A 22,543-nucleotide genomic window follows, 5' to 3' on the forward strand; every position below is an offset into this window, starting at 1 on the left:
TGTACCTATCTAAATTCAGAATTATACCTTGAAAATTGTAGGCGCAATCGTTCTAACAAACAAAAAAAACAACAAATCAAGTACTAATCTTAAGTTTGCCAAGTAATAATGTAAGTAATTTATTTCTACATGGATCAGATGTTACCAGTCCACGGGAAATGTTAGACCGGTCTACAGCGCGTCCATTTTGTGCAGTGCAATAATTAACTTATTCCTTGACAGTTTAATAATTTAAGTAATACATTTCTACATGGATCAGCCCATGCTGCAATTGCCTACATTTTGTTTGAGGTTTAATGTTCCAAATTCTACATTCATACTTGTAGTTTCGTGAACGAAACGTAAGATGAGAAAGAATTGAAAGGCGCCGTCTTCCGTTTCGTGAAACGATGTGAATGTAGGCTTACTGTACAAAATGCACAAATAAACGAGAACAGACGCCGCTAAAACCGATTAGACTGAATCATAATATATGTATGCCCTTTATATATACAATTAAAATGTCCACAAATAAGACAATATTATATTTAAAACATAGAATTTTTGAAATACAATGTTATGTTAATTTAAAAAATCTGTTTTGTTTATTAAGCACTTTACCCATACGAAAATATATTCATACAATAATATGTAAGAACTGAAAGTAACTGTTATATAATACTGTAAATTAGTACATAACTATATTAGCCACTCCCTCCACCACCACCCTCCCCAAATAATCAAATTTGTATGTGAAATAAAGCTTTCAAAACATTTATCAATTTATAATAGTACTATTTCTATTAATATATAATACATTTACTATTGAATACTAGTGTATACAATTTTTACACTAATCTTTTATTTTTGTATTAAAATTATCAAACATAGTATTTAAATAAATATTTTAAATCACCAAATGTTAAAAGTATAGACTATTAATAAAACTATTCAAAATTATAGATTTGTATTTATATTATATAACAATAATAACTATTCAACTCAACCTTTAGAACATTTTGGAATAAAAATAACTTAAAAATATGATTTGAGACGACCTTTGACCTACGCATATACATTGTAGTAACAAAACCATTATCATATGAATATTATTATATTTGTTTAGTATAAAAAAGCTAAAGTACACCCTTATTCCCTGAGAGTTATAGTTACAATACTATTAATAAGTACAACTTGCTTAACGTACATTGACCTTTGAACTATGACATGAACATTTTCACAAAAAAAAAACATAGGTTAAAATTAGAAAAAAAAGCCTACAAATAAACAGACACTATCAACTCTATTACAAACTAAAAAAGACAGTAATGAGTTTCTTAACCTAAATTGACTTTTGAACTATGACATGACCATGCTCACACAAAAAGTCATAGGTTAAAAGCAGGAAAATAAACAAAAAAACAGAGGTTATCAAATCTCTTTCACTCTAGAATCTTCTTCACTCTCAAAAAAGGTTGCTTGGTCTTCTGTTACCATGGAAGCATGTTTTCTCTTGGATACGAAATAGTAAACATAAAGTGGTTGAGAAAGAGTACACAGATTTAAGATGAGTAGAAACAGATCTACCTAAAACAAAAAGAAAACAATGGATTAATGAATATATATGAATAATTTAAATATTTTGTAAAAATGAGGACATTAATTTGCTTTTAGACTGATTAAGCCTGGTTGCAACTTGTATCTGAAGTTAATTACATTTGTAGTACTGTTTGGAAAAGAAAAACAAAAATTATTTTGTTTGTAAAATAGAAAATAACTTACAAATAATGCATTATTATTAAAATATTCTTGAACTAATTTAAAAAGTGGAAATTGTAGAAGAGCTACACAGGCTGCAACAATAGAGTTCACCCCATATACAGAACCAAAATATCGAGCAGGAAACCTGTTGGGGAAAAAACAATTCATTTTAGTTACAAATAAACTATAACAATGAACAGTTTGAGATACAAGTTTGTTTTTAATACTTTAAAATAACCGTTGACCTTGACCATATTTTTGTTACCTTTGAAGGTTTTCTAATCTTTATGAGTTAAAATGGCTTTCAAAAAGTGCAATAGTCTTTTCATTCTTTAACAAATAAAATAGTCTTTTCATTCTTCAACAAATAAAATAGTCTTTCCTTTCAACAAATAAAATAGTCTTTACATTCAACAAATAAAATAGTCTTTCCATTCAACAAATAAAATAGTCTTTCCATTCAACAAATAAAATAGTCTTTCCATTCAACAAATAAAATAGTCTTTCCACTCAACAAATAAAATAGCCTTTCCATTCAACAAATAAAATAGTCTTTCAAATTCAACAAATAAAATAGTCTTTCCATTCAACAAATAAAATAGTCTTTCCACTCAACAAATAAAATAGTCTTTCCATTCAAGAAATAAAATAGTCTTTCCATTCAACAAAAAAAATAGTCTTTCCATTCAACAAATAAAATAGTCTTTCCATTCAACAAATAAAATAGTCTTTCCACTCAACAAATAAAATAGCCTTTCCACTCAAGAAATAAAATAGTCTTTCAAATTCAACAAATAAAATAGTCTTTCAAATTCAACAAATAAAATAGTCTTTCCATTCAACAAATAAAATAGTCTTTCCATTCAACAAATAAAATAGTCTTTCCATTCAACATTCCAATCTATTCAATATATTCCACTGTTTCTGTTTTGAATCAAAACCTAGGTGGGAGACTAGACTATTAAAAAAGCAGTACCTGGATTTTGGCTGCAGATTAGAACAATACACACTAAAGTTTGATTGCAGACCAAAGAGGATAGACAAAACAACAGTGTATTGAAAAGGTGTACATAAAAGGGAATTTAACAAATTTCTGTAGTGTCCCAGGCTCCTATTTGTGAATATAATTAAGACATCTATGTCGTTCATAGCTTACGTTGTTGCAACAAATGCAGCCAATATTCCATAAAGAAATGCACGTCCCATAACTTGAAGGAAGAAAGTGATGAACTGAACTTGTAATATAGGTATCAGCATGCCGATGCTGAATGCGGCTGTAATGAGGTTCGTCAGTACAATTGCTAAAATACAGTCTTGTAGATCATCGAGAGAAGTTCGATTCTCTGATCCTAAAATTTAAATTGAAAAATTATATTATACAGGAGCTTGCATGTGTGATTTGTAGTTGCAAAGCTACAGCTTGATTCACACTAGGATGCAACACAAGGATCGCATCGTGATTACACATTAGTTGTATTTGCATTGCGTTTAAGTGGGAACCAAACTTAAAGAACAAATGCGAAGTGATGGAAATAAAAGAAATGAGCTGAATATGTGTGTGAAGTTGACAATGTGTGGATGTATTAGCTGCAAGATTATGAATGGCTAATTTGCAGCTAACAAAGAGCAATCAGTAAATGAAAATTATGCGATGGCTGTATTAAGCTTTGACTACACTATCAAACATTTATGTGACAAAAAATGTGATGTGCCCATATATGGACATGATGACGTCATACTACCATATTTTGGTACACCACACTTTTTTTCAAACTAGTTTGATAGTGTAGACAGAGAGTTAATATTAAAAGTCTACTTTACATTTGATATTTCAAAATTAACCAACCTCTTCTCTCCTTTGTGAATTTCTTTTTGTTTCTATCAATCACAAGTCCACAAAGTGGAGCAAACAACACACCAGTTGCCTGAATGGTAGTGAAACTTGTTGTATACATACTGACTGAAACAATAGTTATTGATAACACAATGTAGTGTTTGTAAAAAAGAAACCTAAATGTACGAACACTAAACTTAATATTCAGGGTTTATCAATAATAATTGCTTATTCTGAACCCTGAAAGTATAATTGATGACTTTGTAATATAAATATTTAGGACACTATGCTTTTTTTTCAAGACCCTTGATTTCTTATTCAGGACCTTATATTTCTTCCTAGAATTTTCAAAATCTTGGATTGTTTATTTAGGTAACTATTCAAAACCTTGGAATGTTTATTTACTGTAGATACCTAGATTTCTTAATCAGAACCTTAGAATGTCTATTTAGGTACCTGGATTTCTTATTCAAAAACTTGGAATGTTTATTTAGGTACCTGGATTTATTATTAAAAACCTTGGAATGTTTATTTAGGTACCTGGATTTCTTATTTAAAGCCTTGGAATCTTTATTTAGGTACCTGTGGCCGTATTCACCAATCACACTTAAGTGAGATATTTCCCTTAAATCCTAAGAATTTCCCTTAAAGACCCCTTCCCTGCAATTTTGGACGTTTTTTGGAAAATAATACATATATATCACTTTAAAAACATTAAACCATGTCATTTCTTGTCTTAAATGTACGTTTTATGGTAAATTATGATAAAAAGTGAGAAACAATGCACTACCTAAGTAGCTCGCGGCGATCGACCTCTCATGGACGGTCTTAGGCCTAGCCTAGCTAGGCTTAGTTTTGTAGGCCTAGCTGGTAAACATCGGTAACGTACGAACATCGTACGCGAGCTATATACCTAGCCTGATGTTGTATAGTTGCTGCATTAATTGTCTTTCTATTTTTGCCAGACTCCGTTGATACAAATTGGGGAAAACCCGGTATTTTCGCTGAAAAGTTAGGAGTCTTCCATTTGTTTTGGCCTCACGATCGATCGAAAAGTGGGCGAATTACAGGTGAAAAACAAAAATATCAATCCGCGCGCAATGCATTTTGGGATTTATAGCGGGCCGCTATAATTATTAGAATCGACTTATTTTTCACATTTTTAACCGTTTAAAGACGAAAAAAGTTATCGCAATAGGACCATATAGTATTATTTTTACATTAAATATAGTTTGTGATCTTAAATTAGATCTAAAAAACGTAGGGAATGGGGCTTTAAATCAAGAAAATATTAAGGGTTTCACTTAAGTGGTATTCACAAAGGGTTTAAGGTTAAGGGAAACCCTTAACTTGGTCTATTTTCCCCTTAACTTTTAAGGGACCTCAGAGGTCCCTTAAAAGTTCCCTTAACTATTCAGTACCTTGGTTGTGCTGACGATTCTGTATGTGCGAGTACTATGCCTACTTGTAGACAGCCCCAGTATAGGCTAGGTAGAGATGCTAGGCCCCCTGTTGGTGTGCCCAGTAACCAGCCTAGCCTAGGGATTCATGTTTGGTTTGATTTGAGTAGCATCTAGACCTTTTTTGCTGATCCTCACCATACAAATTAGTCTAGGCCTATATTCATTTATTTGTTTTTATTTTGACTGCCATTATTTTCGTGGAAGATGGCTTCTCATTTCGTTGTAATAGAAATTATCCCCCAGTCTAGTAGGCTAGGTAGAGATGCTAGGCCCCCTGTTGGTCTGCCAAGTAACCAGCCTAGGATGCATATTCCTCGAAACAGACAGGTTTAAGCCTGCACAGAATGTTGGTTTGTTAGTAGCATCTAGGCTAGACCTATTTTTCTTGATCCTCATACAAATTAGTCTAGGTCTATTCATTTACTTGTTTTTGTTTTGACTGCCATTTTCTTTTTATTGATCATCGTCACGTCCACACACTTTCTCCCCGTCCCCCTTCCCCAATCTCCTTACTCTTTTTTTAAATATGCAAATTAGTTTTAGAGAGGAAAGTGATTGGACCATAGGGGAATTAAATCCTCTGTGATTGGACAATGGGACAACTCATGAATATTTATGATTATTTTTACCCTTAAGTTTTACCCTTAAATTAAGTGTTTTCCTTAGGTAAGTGAATCCCTTAACTCATTTGTGAATACCCCTTAAGTGTTTCCCTTTGTTAAGGGAATTCTTAAATTTTAAGGGTAAGTATTTCCCTTAGCCTAAGTGAGATTGGTGAATACGGCCACTGGATTTCTTATTAAAAACCTTGGACTGTTTATTTAGGTACCTGGATTTCTTATTAAAAACCTTGGAACGTTTATTTAGGTACCTGGATTTCTTATTAAAAACTTTGGAATGTATACTTAGGTACAGTACCTGGATTTGTAAGCACTTACTTGAATCTTGATCATCACCAGTTAGTAGTTGAAAACGAGGATTGAACGTTCCAATGTAAAATAGATGAACAAGTTGCAGTATTGCAAACCAGGATAAAAATAATACAAACATAACCGACTTAAAGCAGCTAATAAGTGTTGGGTACTCAACGTCTTGCCAGGATATAGTTTGTACTGTATTACAACTTTTTATAGAATCTAACAAGACAAAAAAAAAAACTTTAGCTTATTTATAATGTGTATGTCAGGGTGTCTGGCACAGTGTGTAGGCCGGTGGATTACTGATATTGAGATAATGCAGTTTGAATCCAACTCTCATCGGGTTGCTTGTATCCTTTAAGACACTTTACTTACGTTTGCCTCTCTCTACCCAGGTGTATAAATGGGTACCTGGTTAGATCAACACACACCTTTGCGCTGATTACTAGCTGCATTATGGGAGTATGTTTCTATATATATGTATGTGCTTGATCCCAAAAATTACTGGGGTAATAATGTGAAGTGCTTAGAAATATTGAGCAACGAGTGCTTATAAGAACACATAATGAAATCATTTTGTAAATTCTTTATAAACGTTATTGCAAATGTAAATTGTTCTCATTGTGCAATTTGTTGCAATTCTTTTCTTTCGTTGTAATTTTCTAATGTACATTTAGCTCTAAATTGTAATAGAAATGTGATTACTTACCAATGTTTATTGGTTCTAATACTTGTTGTTCTTCCATTTGAATATGTCCAGATGCCTTAACTGGCGTTCCCCAATTATCAGGTAATGGCCAAGGAATGTTATATTTCGGTAGAAGCAGAAAGGTGTTCAAACTAAAAAGAAGTGCTACTCCCCCTAAGAACAAAAAACATGACATCATAGAAACTCCTGCACTGTATACAATCTAGAAAATGTAAGAAAATTAACAGTTTTACTTATTTATGTTGATGACAATTTCATTTTATAATTCTCAATATTATGAGTTAAGTATGATGGAATGAAATATAATTTAATTGTTAATAATAATAAGTTATTACCTTAATAAAAAGCATTATGATGGCAGATGATCCAAAAGCACCACTATGAAGTGTTACGACTGTTGAGCGATAGTTTCCAAATAAATTACCAACCTTGAATATAACAGCGATAAAATGGAAATTAAAGAATTTAAAAATTCCAAAATTGAACCAGCTTAATTATACAGTTACTTAAAATAACAATTAACAACATTATTCAACATAAATAAAACACAGAGTTAAATACATAAACCATAAAGCATGTAATTGTTGAAATGTTGTTATTCAAAATATATAACAAAAATGATTTTTATTCTTAGCCTATTTCGTGCCTAGCTTACCTGGATAAACCAACACTAGCCCTTCTCCATTAATTGCGAGAGTATGTACGTATGAAAAAAGTGCACTGTAGCAGTCTCATTAACGAAAATGTGTTTCTTTAAATAGGTTGGCCTTTTTTTTTGTATCCCATCCCCAAACTGGGCATTGAGGGTGGACTTATACCTGGTCAGTATGGTAATATGGTGCTGACCAATTGGGGGAGGGGATGTTACCTGAAAACTTGTGATGAGTATGAGAATACCACCACTTGCTAGAAGATGCAACGCTGGAAACATTAGATATGCTGTTGATTGACTACTAAAAGCAAACAACAGACAAGCTGACAAGATGAATAAACTGAAAAAAATTAATTCAACATAGTGTGAGGTGGAAAATTACTGTACAAAACAACAACTTTGGGTTTTTTTTAATATTGGCCGCCAAAATTCCATTTATTTGTCATAGTTCAATCAATTTGTTCATTTTATAAGTTTAATTATGTTATTTTATTAGTTTAATTTGTTCATTTTAATTTATAAGTTTAATGTTTACTTTGTTCATTTTATAAGTTTAATCTGTTCACTTTATAATTATATAATTATTTTATCTTATATAAGGTTAGTTTGATAATTTTAATATGTTCATTTTATTATTTTTAAGTTTATTTTGTTAAAATTCACATTTAACGTAACAGGTCAGATCATTAGATCACCATAATAGGGCCCTACCTGCCTATAAGTCTTGTTAGTCGCGACCCATATTTATCATATACAGGACCAAAAAAGAGCGACGATGAATTAACGCCAAACGCTCCAATGATGAAAACAAGTTGTAGAAGCGCATCTTGTTCTGCACACGTTGGATAGTATTCATCATCCTGATTAAAATCAGTTAAATTTACTGTTTCATTGGCACACAATTCACTAAAGTACCCCCTGTCTCGGAGAACGTAAACCAACGATGCCCAGCCAAATGTAGGTCCTCCGAAGATGAGACATTCACTCAGACTACAGAACAGTGTTACTTTCTTCCGGACTCTTGCACTGAGGTTCAGCATTGTGAGCTGTAAGAAATTAGACAATACATGATTCATAATTAGATTCCGTGTCAACAGAGAATTATTTTATATATGTTATTGTGATTTTCACTTACACCACAGAGTACTACTAGGCCTAGGCCTATACTTTCTACTTTTAATTTTATATTTGACTTTTTTTTAACAGAACAAACATTTTGCAAAAAAAAAAAAATAAATAAAATTGGATGACGGTGGAACAATAATTTAATAGATACACCAACTAAACTGCTACAGGATAGTATACTACTAGTGTAGTTAGTACTAGGCCTACGGCTACGTGTAAATATCCGGTATAAAGTGACATTCTTGTGGTCCAGACTAGGCCTATGCTAGTTAGGTAGTAGCTAGCAGTAGGCCGACCTCCACTATCTCTAGATACTGGCCCTTTTCAAGGCTTTTGCCACACAACCAGTCAAGCTAGCTAAAGAATAAGTCTAACTGTCAATCGCATCGAGAAGAATAATAGATAAATATTAGGCGATGAGAGCTATATAACTAAGAGTAAGACTGTATTTTATACTTTTATTTTACCTATAAAACGTGCGTTATCTTATTATTGCATTCCCGTTTTGTTTTGAGAGGCCAAAGAGCTTATATATTAATTATGGGCGCATGAGGGCGCTAGACGATTATTTATTTTTTTACACACCGGAAATAGCATTCCATTGCTAAGCGATGCGACGCCGTATAGCCTAGGCCTATATGCTACTTTTTTAGGTTGTAAATACTCATTCAAATTGAAAGCATAGCCACAGGCATAACTGATTCCGTTTTTGGTAAATATGATTTGAATATGTGAGGTAGATAAGAATCTGAGAATTACGTTTAGGCCTAGATCCTAGCATATAGGCCTAGGCTAGCTAAAGGCCTTTAGCCTAGGCTAGTAGGCCTCTACTAGCTAGAGACTAGGCCTAGGCTAATTAGGCTAGCCTAGAGAGGCTACTAGGTAGCTACCTAGGCCTAGGGCCTAGTACTGGTAGCCTAGGCCTAGGCGGCGCTAGGCTAGTTCCCTTTCGCACCAGATTTGTATTTTAACTCGAAATCTTTATCCTGAATACCACCGTACCGTAGAATTATGGTAGGCCTAGCCTCTAGGCCTAGTAGAATTATGGTAGGCCTAGCCTCTAGGCCTAGTATAGGGCTACTTTATGAAGAAAAATCACATAATAAAAATAAATCTTTTCATTTTTTTGTTTCTAATCTATGGAACGCCAAAAAGCAACATTTTTAGAGGGCTAAAAACTGTAATTTAATCCATATACTTTAGATATATTTAACGCATATTTTGGTGAAAATCACGTTCAATTCCAATATATTTTGTCACTGTCAATACAAATAAAATGTTATTGATAATGTACGTGACGGTTAAACAGATGATTTTCGTGCTACAGAAGCCATCTTCATCAGAGATGACAAACAGTCGTGACCAGCCGAGCGTGAAAACCATGTTAATTAAAAAATTGTACCTCCTGAACAGAGAGTCATATGAGAAAAAAATTACTGTAAAATGATTAGCCTACATAACTGTATGACTGAAAAAAATTAGAAAAATGTTGTCACCGCTCAAAATCAATAGAAAAAAACACCATAGTGTATAAGGCGGAAAGATGGTGGTGACAAAAATAATTTCTGTGTGTAGGCGTAACCTATCACCCCTTTTATGCATATATTTATGACAAGAAATCTTAGAATTAGAAATTGATTTGATGATTAAGTATAACATACTTTTTGTGTTTAGGTAAAAAGAGAATGGCACATCTTCTAGGTTCCAAGTATTGTTTAGATAGTTTAGGGAATGATACTCAAGATTTACAAAGTGCCATCAATGATGTGTTCTCAAGAGTTGGCCCTGTACGTTACCCTTCATGGAAATTCCCAGACAAGGTATGTAAGTTCCAGAATGACATGTCAAACCTGTACTGTACAGAATTTGTTTATGCTTGCTCACAGTTATCAATTTGTATCAATTTTGAATACAAGCAGCACGTTACCATAGATCATAATAGAACACCTCTACTAGAGTTAGTTCGAGACAGCGATTCAGCCTAATATTCATAAAAAAAAGAATTTTGTCCAACAGAGCATCTCATACCTATAAAGCTGAAACCACTAATGATTGAGTGAAGAATGTTAACCACTAAGCTACTAGATAAGAGTGACGATTGACAATTCCATTTTTATATTATACTGTTTTATATACAATTATATATTTATTTTCAGATCTCCTGTGATCTTGATATTTCTGAGTTATTAGATGAGTTTAAATACACCAGTGATGATGAAGAACATAGCCAAGTGTCACACATTGTTTCATTTGAGCTAGTCATTGACAGGTACAGTAACAAACATATATCAACCTCTCTGATTAAAGACCTCCAATTAAAGACCATTTACCGCAAGGCCACAACCAGGGATTTGTTGGATTGGAAAGAACCACCCTTTTTCCTGAAAAAGTGCCTTTTTCAAACACCATCAGCGAAAGTTCTGGTAAATAGGCCTATTACTCATGACAATTGTTTGTCCAATCCTATACCTACTGTAGCCAGCAGACAAAGAATCCTGAAAAAAACCAGTAGTTACTATTTTCCATTCCAGGATGGTGCTTCTACTGCAGAGTTTCACACGCTATGTAGAGCAGCTACAGCAACTACTGTCTGGCAGACCTGTTACCCGTGGTGATGGACTGGGAAACCAAATGTCCATTGGCCTAGTTGTTAAAAAGTTCTGGAACAAAATGGTGCAACTCTATTCAGCAGTACAGCAATGTCAATCAGAGGTTAGTTTGGTTGTTCAGTGCAGACATTGTGAGGTGTTTTCCTGAATAATCGTATATCAGAACCGTACTGGATATGATCAACTAGCGTTCATAGAAGTACTGATACTATAAAATATTCTACTTGCCACAGATTGACTTCTTCATCAGTAGACCTACTTCTATGAATGGATGATTAGTTGGGAACATGAACGTTAGTTGATCAACCCCCAGTACCATTTTTTTTGTACGATCATTCGGGAAAACACCATCGACATTTGCTTGTTTACAAATAATGTTACCTGATTTGTTTTTAGACCTTTCCCGTTGAAAATAACTTCTTTTGTTATGTTAATACATTTCCATCACCATGCCTAACATCTGAATGTCAACCAGGCTCTCGCATATTGTATACCTTTTTTTTTCTAAATAAATGTTTCTCATTCATTCATCTTTTCATTCAATTTACAGAACAGAAGTAAAAGTCGTACAATACAGAAATTGGAATCAATAAACAGAGACTTACAGTGTAAGCCTGGCAATGGGCCAAGAAATCTTTCTGCTTCAATGGTTTTTAATGCTCAACACTCAGGAAAAGAACAAGATCTTTTGGTTGGTTCGTCAGGATTAGTAAAAGATGAAATATCTAAAGACACACGTACAGTCTCATCCCAAACTCTTGAGACTGCATTTGTACCATGTGAAGCCTGTGCCAAAGTGCAATTGAGTCTGAAAGAGGTTAGTAAAATGATTGCCGGAGTTTGTGTTTCTCAAGGAATCACCAGTGCCATTCATAAGCATATGAACAGTGAGATCGATGCCACACTGACAGCTGCAGACCTCGCCAGATGGTCAAATGAACAGACTAAAGACTTGGAAAGGATCAATCAACATCTGGATAACCTGATGAACCAAATTGATCCTCTGACATCAGATCTTGGAAAATCAAAAGATGAATGTCTGCATTTAAAAGAAAGTCTGGCAAAGAATGAAAAAGAACTAAAGAAAGAAAAGACGCAAAGGGAACAGCAGCTGAAGACACATGCCGCAAAGTTGAAAGAAATTGACCAAAAACATTCATCAACATTATCAGTAATAGAAAGAAATAATGAAGAACTTAATGATAAAAAGAAACATCTTGAAGCACAAATCACAATCTTGAGAAAGGAAGTGCAAAACCATGTTGATTCTGTGAAAGACCTAGGTAAGTGAAATGATTACATTACATTCCAGGCATTATTACTGTATCAGTAGCATAGATATTGTGCTGGATCAAGGTAGGTGGCCTTAAAATTTTTCCACCCAGCCTAAAGCTTTTTTATGGCCTTCCATGCAGCCTACACTATTTGAACATTCTATTTTTCATATTATACAGAGTATAAAAAAGGCTATCCAACATAGCCTTGGTTGAACATTGGGTTATTACATACAGTGTTATCATTTACAGAACAACGGAATGCAAAATTAACAAATGATTTGGATGACAATCTAATTGCCAGAGGACAAATAGAAGAACTTGAAACCAGTTTGAAAGACATCAACAATGAGCTTAAAACAACCCTGACTGAATTAGATGAAAAGGCCAGGGTTCTAACAAAAGAACAGGCCAAGAATAGAAGTATACAAAAACATAGTCAGGTACATTACCAACAGTTTTTCTAAGCCGATTATAAAAGAAGGTCATTAACAAAATAAATGTCATCTTTAAATGCATGTACAATTGCAGTCATGGTTCTGGATCTGGTCTACCTGCAGAACTTATTAATTTTATAATGTACATTATACACTCCATCAAAGATTGTATATTTAGGGAACTTGTTCATCATAATGATTAATTCTGTAAAACATGCAGACACACACACACTCTTAAAAAGATGGGTACTTTTGGAACAATATGTTAAACCATGGACCTATAAATAAGAGTAGCGGCTGGCAAACACTGCTTAGACAGCAGTCGCCGCCTTTGGTACGTGCTCCCCATATCGAGCTACCTGAAACCCTTTAGTTTAGTGTTGCCAATTATTACAGCTCTTTTAATTGTAAGCGATCATCCGTGTTGTTTTTAAATAGCATACATATTATCTGTGGTTCATCGTTATTCATTTTTAAGTCGTCATCGAAGTCTAAATCTGTGTTGAAGTCTTTTCCATTGATTGTATATAAACATGGCATTGCCAAAAATCAAAGCAATGCATTCTTGCATAGTGTGCATGCTCAGAAGTGAATAATGTGTGCCGTTGTTTATTAAATGAATCGGTCAATTACACTCATTATTTGGACAACATGATGTATCAAAGAGCCATACTATGTTGAAAGTCCTTCTACACAATCACAGCTCAAAAAGTGAGCCACCTTGAAGAGGAACCAAAATATTCACCAGTTTGATGTTGTGCCCACTACTCAGTCACTCACCAAGTTGAGTGTATCAATAATATAAAATAATATGCTCACTTGTTGAAATCCCACCACTCCCTCCCACCATAAAATCTCATCCTATTCCTTTTAAATTGTTTTAATTAACCTTTTGTGTTATGTAAGGGTTTACAAGTGAAACATGATGCTCTGTTACAACGAGTCGATGAACTTAATGAAGAATGTGAAGAGTTGAAAGAGAAGGTGGATGAAATGGAAGAAGAAAATGAAAAGGCCTTTGATACGTTGACATCAACACAGAAAGAACTGAAAGCATTGAAAGAAGAGTTAAAGCAAGAGAAGGTAGAACATATTCATTCATTAGTCTGAATAGAGAGTAGGAGAGAGATGACACAATGGTAGGGAATCAATTTAGACTCATCAGAAGCATCTAGTTCTTGACCAATGTGCTCTCATCCTGATATATGCCTTTAGATCACATTGGTACCATGGGTATCTGTCTATGTGCATTAAAATGAACCCATTAAAGACACGGTAGGTGGTTGTTTGAACCTCAACCACTGGAGTATTTAGTAAAATTATATATCCTAATTACTATTCTGGTTAGAACAGCTAGAACAAATAGTTGTTACTTCACAAAGAGCAATGAAAAGACAAGTGTTTAGTATCACACTAAGCGACAAAATTGAAAACAGAATAATAAGGGAATTTCACAAAGAAATCATGTTAAAATAAAAAATAAAAATATGGGAAATGGGTAAAAAAGTGCTACAAGAAACAAAGGAATATACAAAAACATATGCCAGAACCTGGGCTAGGACAGCACAGAACATAAAGGATTGGTTAATGGGGAGGTCTACATCCAATCAAGGATGATGAAGCCATATAAAAAAAAATTAAATACCTTGTATTGTACTTGGAACAAACCTACTTATTGATTTTTTTTTATTTTTCAAAGGATTCAGGAACTGCATTGAAAACTGAAAAGGATTTTCTGATGAACTCAATTCAGGATCTTCAGAAGATGATCATTGCTCTAGAAGATCAGCTCAATGAAACTGAGGACAAGATGAGGATGATCTGCCAATACCCAGACCAGCCAACAGGTCTGAAAATGACCAGGCCCAGAGGTAGGTACAAAGTTGAAAAGCCTGGTGCTGTAGTAGGGTACTAGAAGAGTGACCACACAGGCCAGCATTGGCCTGCCATAGTATAGGTAATAAAGAAGTGTAGTCAAAAGCCTGATGCTTAATAGTAAGGTACTAGAAGAGGATGACTATGCAGGGCAGCCATGTCAATGACCTGTCAATGGTAATGGAAAAGTGTTGGTAACAAGTTTAAAGATAGAAATAGTTGACTACTATGTATACCAGCCCTCCTGACAGTGACGTGGTTGTTGCTGTGGTTGTTATTGGTGTGTACGTGGTTGTTGTTGTGGTTGATGTTGTGGTGGTGGTTGTTATTGTGTGTTGTGTGGCTTGACTATTATCCAAGTAAATGCCACTGTGGTAATGGTACTAATGTAGCAAGCTTTCAAAGCTTTATTAAACAACAACCAACTCACTGCTTGTATTGTTGTCTGTAGAAGTTGTGTTTTTTATTTAACTGTTTGTTTTTAAATTTGTTATTGAAGATTCTGATACAATGTCAAGACAGATGCAAGCAAACAATGTTCGAATTGAAGTGTTGGAGGAAACAAACAACATGCTGAGAGATGGCATAAACAAGCTGTTTGAAGAAGGCCAGCAAACAACTGCCAAGGTAAGTGTAGGTGATATTTTATTTATTTATTTTATTTCAACAATATTTTATGAGGGTGGTCCATCCAGCATCAGCTGATCATTAGGGACCCTCAAACAAACAGTAAATACAAAATAAACTATAAAAACACAAAATTAACAAAGATATAAAAAATAAATATATAAACACAACAGGCAAAGAACATTAATTCTAAACCGCCCGGTGATATACTGAAATTTTAATTAATTAATTTGAAACGATAAATAAATATATATATATATATATAAATATACAGGGTGAAATGAAATGAAATGTGTTGTGTCGGTCAATACTTTTCTGTCGACAAGTACAAAACAACAACAATCATCTAAATTCATTCATACTTTAATTTCAAATTCTCTGGCTAATTGTTAGTTGAATGAATACACAAGTAGAAAGCCTTCCTACATCATTCACTAATAATAATCAAGCATAACGGATTTAAATAGCGCCTAATTCTATCACAGATACACATATTTCCACCAAATAAGCATGCATAGCGTTTTGGAGCAGTTTAGGCAACTGTTATTTTTTTTTTTTTTGCTTTGACGAATGCTGTGTGTTCATGATCATGTGGCATATCAAGGTCTCAATTCTTGTACTAATAAAATGTATATATTTCTTTCCAGAGAACACTGGTTGGACCAGCTGTACCACTCTGGCAACAGTCTACAGGAAATCAGCAAATGTCCAATCAGAATGCTTCTAACCATCGTATAACAGATAACAGAGATTTGTATACATATAAGTAAGTTAAGGCTATAATTTACATTATGACCTCAAATGACCCTTTTGTGAGGTCAAATTTGTTGGGACTTTTTTCTGTGATTATTGGGACTTAGTAGAAGTGTAAAATGTAATGAATTATTTGTATACATGTAAACCCCATACTGTATTTGATTAATTACCGGTATTTGATTTTGCTTCATTACTCATGCTATTGTAACACTATACATTTAGATATTCAGGAGATTATCACAGGCTGTATTATAAAAATTATTTAAAAAAATGGTGTTGGCAGTTAAATTTGGGTTCTGACCTTATCTAAAATTTGACCTAGTATGACCTCAAATGACCTCTTTGCAAGGTCGGATTTTTAGGGACTTTTTTTCTGTAGCTCTTTACACCAAGTAGAAGTCTCCCCAACCAGCCTACACCTCTGTCAACTATCTATTTTTACCAGAAAGGTCTGTTCTTTACATTTAAAAGCACAGAAATTGTTAATTAATTTCTTGTTCTGCATTGTTTAGAAGTCCTCCAGTAGACAGACATGATAGAAATAGTGGCTCTAATCTTCCAAGACCACCATCACATGGCGGAACAAGAAAAACGGGTAAATAAACACTTATTATGCTTACTAAACAAAAGTGTTTTTTTTCTAAATGATTAGTATGATAACTTTAAGGAATTCGTACAACTTATTATTAGAGTAAAACGAACCATAAAGACAGACCTTTTCAGCTTAATAATTTTACAAACAGGAACATGACATTTATTCATTGTGCGCATGCAGAGATTTGAGGTGCACTTCCTCGGTTGATTCTTCTCTTCAGTGTTTTCGGATTCTACAGTGATACAATATACATAGGGCGTAGTCATAGATTGTCACAAAATTAATTATTTTTTATACAGCTGAAAAGAAAAAAATACCAGTAAACAATGTTCAGTCTGAAAGGTTAATAGGATCTGGTAATGGAAGTCTAGGAGCTTACAGGAAACTGAAAGCATCTGGTAGCATCAAGTCAGCTGGAGATTCTTATGGTAAGTAGACTTTTAACTGTATAGTACAGATATTCTTTATTTAAAAGGTCAAATAAATGTTGTTACAGGTCAAATTATACAGGTGGTTATATTGTTTAGAAAACTCATATCTCAGATATACAGTACCTGAATTTTCTAGATCTGGAAAACTCATCTTAGGTAGTCAAATACTGTAGATCTAAGATTGGTCAAATTGTATCACATGACTCAACAACCATCAACTTAAGTTGGTGTTAGAAGGTCCAGGTGTTAGAAAGCTCCATAATTTGGAGTCCTGCATTTTGAAGTTTTAAATTAATTGAAATAATGTTACCATAGGCCACGGACAGTATTGACATCTTTTTATTGTACTTTATGATGATTTTGATCTTATTAATTTCTTTGTATTACAGTGTACTGTAATATATTTATATTCTTTATTTGTTAACCCAAAAATAGTTTTTTTTAGAATTCTATTAATTTATTTTTAAAAGAATTATATACTTTTTAATATAGTGATATTAAATTAATTTGTTAATTTAAAAAAAATATGTATTTATTTATTCTTTCCTTTTGTTTTCTTAGATAATCCACCACGTAACCCCAAAATTGGCTGGAAGACACCAGCACCTTCATCAGACTCTGATTACATTGCATCACCCACTTATATTTGCAATACTTGTGATAAGATGTACACAACAGAACAAGATCTTGAGATACATAAGTCATATTGTTATGAATAGTGGTGCACTGTTTCATGAAGTTTGACCTTTTTCTTGCTTCTTGGTTTATTCTTTTGGCTCAAAATGCATACCGTACAACCTCGAAAGAGGTTAATAAAAACCTTTTTAGGACAGGACAGTATCATATACAAATAACAAATGTTTATGAGTTGGATAGTGAAAATACTTCATAGGTTGTTTTTTTTTTTAAATTGAATGTAATATTCTCTCCATTCAACGAACTCAAAGCATTCATTATTTGTTTTATAACACACAATAAATGTATCTATCATAAATTATTGACAAATGCTAGGCCGGGAAGCTAGGCCAAAAGAGCGCTCAAACTTTAAATGCGAAGTACAGTAGTTATAGACGTCCCGCACTTCTACAGCTTGATTTTCGAACGGGGATCAGTCAAACGTAGTGTGGCAAAATGTTAAAAAAATGTTTAAAAAGAGCTGAACGTGCATTAATTATCACTATTCGATATCGCTTATCGTTGGGTAGAGCTAATGCCGAATGACACATGATACGTAATTTACCAATCAATATGCAAGAATATAATATATAGACGATAATTATTAATGAACAGTTATAGTAGTGGGGAACCTAATGTTCCAAAAATCAGTTCCGTGAGATTTTAATGCTCAAGTTGAGTTCTTGGCAGTTTTGGAATCCTTAAGACTAGCAGAATTTATTGCAACTGGGGGCCAATTTTTCCCGACCCTATTTTGGCCGCCATCTTGGATTTCAAAACGGCCCCCATTTTTTACTCAAAACTGATAGTAGCTCCTATTTTAAACCACGTACGAACATAATTTGTGTGATAAATCTTACAATATTATGATAAATCAGTCCAATGGTACAATTTATAATAATAGCATATGGCAGCCATATTGAATTTCAAGATGGCCGCCATTAAAAACGTATATAATGTATGCATTTTATAGTCAGGGTCCTCGTGTATTTCCGTAGGATTTTAATGCCCAAAGTGAGATTTCACTTCTTTAATATGGTGCTAGGATACCAAAAATGCTAGGCAACAAATGTTCACGATCCCGTAACCATGGTAACAGTCCCAAGAACAAAATGGCGCCCAATTGGCCCTATCTCCATATCCCTTTGGTCTATCAACAAGACATTGGTATCAAAATACTCGGAGCGTATATATTTATATTTATTGTAATGGAACATTTTGACGAAATGTAATAGGAAATGCTATTTTTCTGCACTATTGACCTTTGACCTTGACTTGCATTGTATCTAAAAAACGGCTGCTCATTGAAATTTAAAAATGGTCTCAAATTGCTGAGACCATACATATTTATATTTATTGTAATGCAACATTTTGTTAGAAAATGACCGGAAGTAAAGTTATTGACCTTTGACCTAATAAACATGAACTTTGATGTATACAATAAGCATTTATCTATTTGAGCATGTATCGGTAATTATTTGTGGTAGGTATTAAACAAAGGGTTTATACATATTATTAGGTGATCATTTAGAATAAAATGATCACCTATTGTTATTGTATGAAATCTTATTCCGCTTTATTTCTTTCTGTACAGATTTTGTGTGTCAATTATCTCAAAAAGTAAAATGTCAATGTTCACAAAAATTTCACAATATCTTTCAAATACTGTAACTTAATCCTAATAAGCTTTTCAGCGTGATCACTCAACCGTGACGTCATTTATACGCCATTTTGTGAAATCACATTATCAATCATATCTCCATAATTCATTATCACATATTAATGAAATTCACTACACGTAAACTTCAGGTCAAGGGTAAAAATATTAGCAAATAAGAACTTGCGCGTTTCAAGGTCATAAGCGTGAAATCACGTGTTAAAAATTTAAAAAGCTCAAAATTAAGTTTTGATCAATTTAGGCATGAATTAGGCCATTTGCGTGTTTCAAAAAATTACTGCGCAAAAACACGTTTTTGCGCACGCGAATCTTAGAAAGCGTAAAAAATAAAATGTGATGTATAAATCATATTCTACTCACAATTTTTAGTACATTCACCGATTTTGAGTCCATTCTGACTTAAAATAGTGCTATACGAGCACGTTAAAAATGACAAAATGCGCACATTAATTGTACAAAAGTGCTAAAAATGGTAAAAAATAAGACCTTTTTAAAATGAATATAACTCTTCAGAATGGAAGATGACCCCCATTTGTTTTAACTTATTATGGAAGTTAATGAGTTGTAGATATAAATGTATATACCTATTAGACGTACAAAATGGTATGACGTCATCATTTGGCCACATGAATTTTTAAAATAGGGTTTTTTCCCATTTTGTCATAGACCACCATATTCAACAGAGCATAACTCGCTTATCTGTGCTCGATTTTTTTTAAATTTTTAATATATTCTACCTCAACCAATTATGTTACTCATGAGTTGCCAATATTTTCATTTCGATGACGTCATCACATCTTAAAATTTGAATAACGGGGGTTACGTAATTTCACCTACAACGTATAGTTGAATACCTTACAGCTCTTCTGAATTAAAGTTGACCTTGATGTTTATAACTTATTATGAGAGCTGGTGAAATTTAGATATGAATGCATATAAAAATTAAGCCTATCGAATGTTATGAAGTTACCATATGGCCAGTTGAAGTTAAAAAGTAGTTTTTTCATCTCTTTCGTCAAAGTTATACACATTTTGAAGAGCGCGCACCGCGCTTCTACGTGCCAAATTTTCTTCTAATTGTTATATTTTATTGCTCAATTCATTATCTTTCGATATTGGTATCCACAAGTTTATTTTGATAATGTCATCAGTGCAAAAAACTTAGAACATGATGTGTGTCCGTAATTTCACCAATGCTACACTGTATATAGATATACAGTATACTGTACATAATGTGATATGACATATAATAGGCACAACTAAGCACTATAAGCGTATAATAGGATGGCATACATCAACATTTTCCGATCGTATGTTAACATACGTGCATGTTTAAAAAATATTAATGTCAATAAATTTATAAAAATGATCACCTATAATTCGTCAAAGTGACGAATTAAATTCTAGTTATCATTTGAATATCTAATTTCTAATTCACATACTTAGTTTTAATATATTTTATAAATATTAATCAATCAATTTTATTTATATTGTTACTATTTATATTTATATTGTTACTACATGTGTTTATTGTAAATGCTTATTCTTATGGTGTTTTTATCCTTAAGGGCCACAATGGAAATAAGTTCGACCTTTGGGTTACTTTTTTGTGTTACCCTGAATTCATTCTTTGTATTTTTTTTAAACATGGTTTAAAATAGAAGCTACTATCAGTTTTGAGTAAAAAATGGGGGCCATTTTGAAATCCAAGATGGCAGCCAAAATAGGGTCGGGAAAAATTGGCCCCCAGTTGCAATGAATTCTGCTAGTCCTAATGATTTCAAAACTGCCAAGAACTCAACTTGAGCATTAAAATCTCACGGAATTACATTAGGTTCCCCACTATATGTTTGGCGCGAACGTGTGTATTAAATGATAGTAATATTTCAAAAGTCATCATGATGTATTGTACTATTCTACATTATTCTGAATTAAATATTTGCTTAGACGAATTACAGACAGTAAATAAATGGAGTGTCTAATATTTTAATTTATCTAAGATTAAACATTATATACAATGAATAGATTCATTACTAGTAATTCTTTGAAATGCGCTTTTCTATTATGCTTGTGTATCTAGATCCATACCATTATGTAAATACTTTCTATTCTATCAATAGGTGAATTTATTTGAATTTATGATGTATTGTACTATTCTATATTATTCTGCATTAAATATTTGCTTAGACGAATTACAGACAGTAAATAAATGGAGTGTCTAATATTTTAATTTATCTAAGATTAAACATTATATACAATGAATAGATTCATTACCAGTAATTCTTTGAAATGCGCTTTTCTATTATGCTTGTGTATCTAGATCCATACCATTATGTAAATACTTTCTATTCTATCAATAGGTGAATTTAAATAATTCTATTATTTTGGCATTAATTAATAACTAACTAGCCCATATTGGTATATATGATGTTTTAGAAAATCAATTTAGTTAAGGTTAGCTTTTGATTAACTGTTTTACTTCGAGAAATGTATTTAAATGAAATATATTACTTTAAAGAAAAAGTACCGTTGGTTCTAAAAATATTATTTAAAAAAACAATGACCTCTACTTTATAAAACAAAATGATGGTTTAAATTTTGCAGTAGGAAATATTTAGAAAATGAAATGAAAGTAAAGTTATTGACCTTTGACCTAATAAACATGAACTTTGATGTATACTATACAATAAGCATTTATCTATTTGAGCATGTATCGGTATTTATTTGTGGTAGGTATTAAACAAAGGGTTTATACATATTATTATCATTTGAATATCTAATTTCTAATTCACATACTTAGTTTTTATATATTTTATAAATATTAATCAATCAATTTTATTTATATTGTTACTATTTATATTTATATTGTTACTACATGTGTTTATTGTAAATGCTTATTCTTATGGTGTTTTTATCCTTACGGGCCACAATGGAAATAAGTTGGACCTTTGGTTACTTTTTTGTGTTACCCTGAATTCATTCTTTGTATTTTATATGTTGTGTTATTTTGTGAATTCGAATAAAGAAATAAAATTACCATGCATTTATTGTGTCAGCATCCTCGTTTCCATTAAGACAGTCAAGGAGTGAGAGTGGTTGATTTTTAAACTTGTGTACGTTTCCATTTTATTTCCTAATGCTTGTTT

General features: G+C 32.8%; 2 protein-coding genes across 2 annotated transcripts; one reads left to right on the forward strand and one right to left on the reverse strand.

The window, feature by feature from the left end:
- Positions 1-510: 510 nt before the first annotated feature.
- On the reverse strand, positions 511-8,955 carry LOC144836257 (equilibrative nucleobase transporter 1-like). The gene is made up of 10 exons (XM_078691511.1): positions 8,908-8,955; positions 8,027-8,361; positions 7,532-7,655; positions 6,999-7,091; positions 6,664-6,865; positions 5,976-6,173; positions 3,587-3,700; positions 2,897-3,089; positions 1,762-1,885; positions 511-1,566 (listed from the first exon to the last, which is right to left on the reverse strand). The coding sequence occupies exons 2-10, from the start codon at positions 8,353-8,355 to the stop codon at positions 1,411-1,413; spliced, it is 1,533 nt and encodes a 510-aa protein (XP_078547637.1). The 5' UTR covers positions 8,356-8,361; positions 8,908-8,955; the 3' UTR covers positions 511-1,410.
- An 89-nt stretch (positions 8,956-9,044) lies between these two features.
- Positions 9,045-17,812, forward strand: LOC144836260 (coiled-coil domain-containing protein 157-like). The gene is made up of 13 exons (XM_078691514.1): positions 9,045-9,152; positions 10,115-10,260; positions 10,597-10,709; positions 10,972-11,152; positions 11,600-12,332; positions 12,576-12,766; positions 13,667-13,843; positions 14,460-14,631; positions 15,135-15,262; positions 15,910-16,028; positions 16,531-16,613; positions 16,913-17,041; positions 17,606-17,812. The coding sequence occupies exons 2-13, from the start codon at positions 10,126-10,128 to the stop codon at positions 17,761-17,763; spliced, it is 2,319 nt and encodes a 772-aa protein (XP_078547640.1). The 5' UTR covers positions 9,045-9,152; positions 10,115-10,125; the 3' UTR covers positions 17,764-17,812.
- The last annotated feature ends 4,731 nt before the right edge of the window (positions 17,813-22,543 follow it).

Source organism: Antedon bifida, chromosome 2 (assembly GCF_963402885.1).
Source record: "Antedon bifida chromosome 2, ecAntBifi1.1, whole genome shotgun sequence".
Lineage (NCBI taxonomy): Eukaryota > Metazoa > Echinodermata > Crinoidea > Comatulida > Antedonidae > Antedon > Antedon bifida.

Bases quoted from the DNA above. Each gene is read 5' to 3' on its own strand.
- LOC144836257 (XM_078691511.1), bottom strand. From the start codon at position 8,355: ATGCTGAACCTCAGTGCAAGAGTCCGGAAGAAAGTAACACTGTTCTGT. The intron at 6,866-6,998 runs GTAATAACTTAT...TACATTTTCTAG, and splicing joins TCATAATGCTTTTTATTAAG to ATTGTATACAGTGCAGGAGT. The intron at 3,090-3,586 runs GTTGGTTAATTT...TTTAAATTTTAG, and splicing joins ATTCACAAAGGAGAGAAGAG to GATCAGAGAATCGAACTTCT.
- LOC144836260 (XM_078691514.1), top strand. From the start codon at position 10,126: ATGGCACATCTTCTAGGTTCCAAGTATTGTTTAGATAGTTTAGGGAAT. The intron at 10,261-10,596 runs GTATGTAAGTTC...ATTTATTTTCAG, and splicing joins CATGGAAATTCCCAGACAAG to ATCTCCTGTGATCTTGATAT. The intron at 17,042-17,605 runs GTAAGTAGACTT...TTGTTTTCTTAG, and splicing joins GTCAGCTGGAGATTCTTATG to ATAATCCACCACGTAACCCC.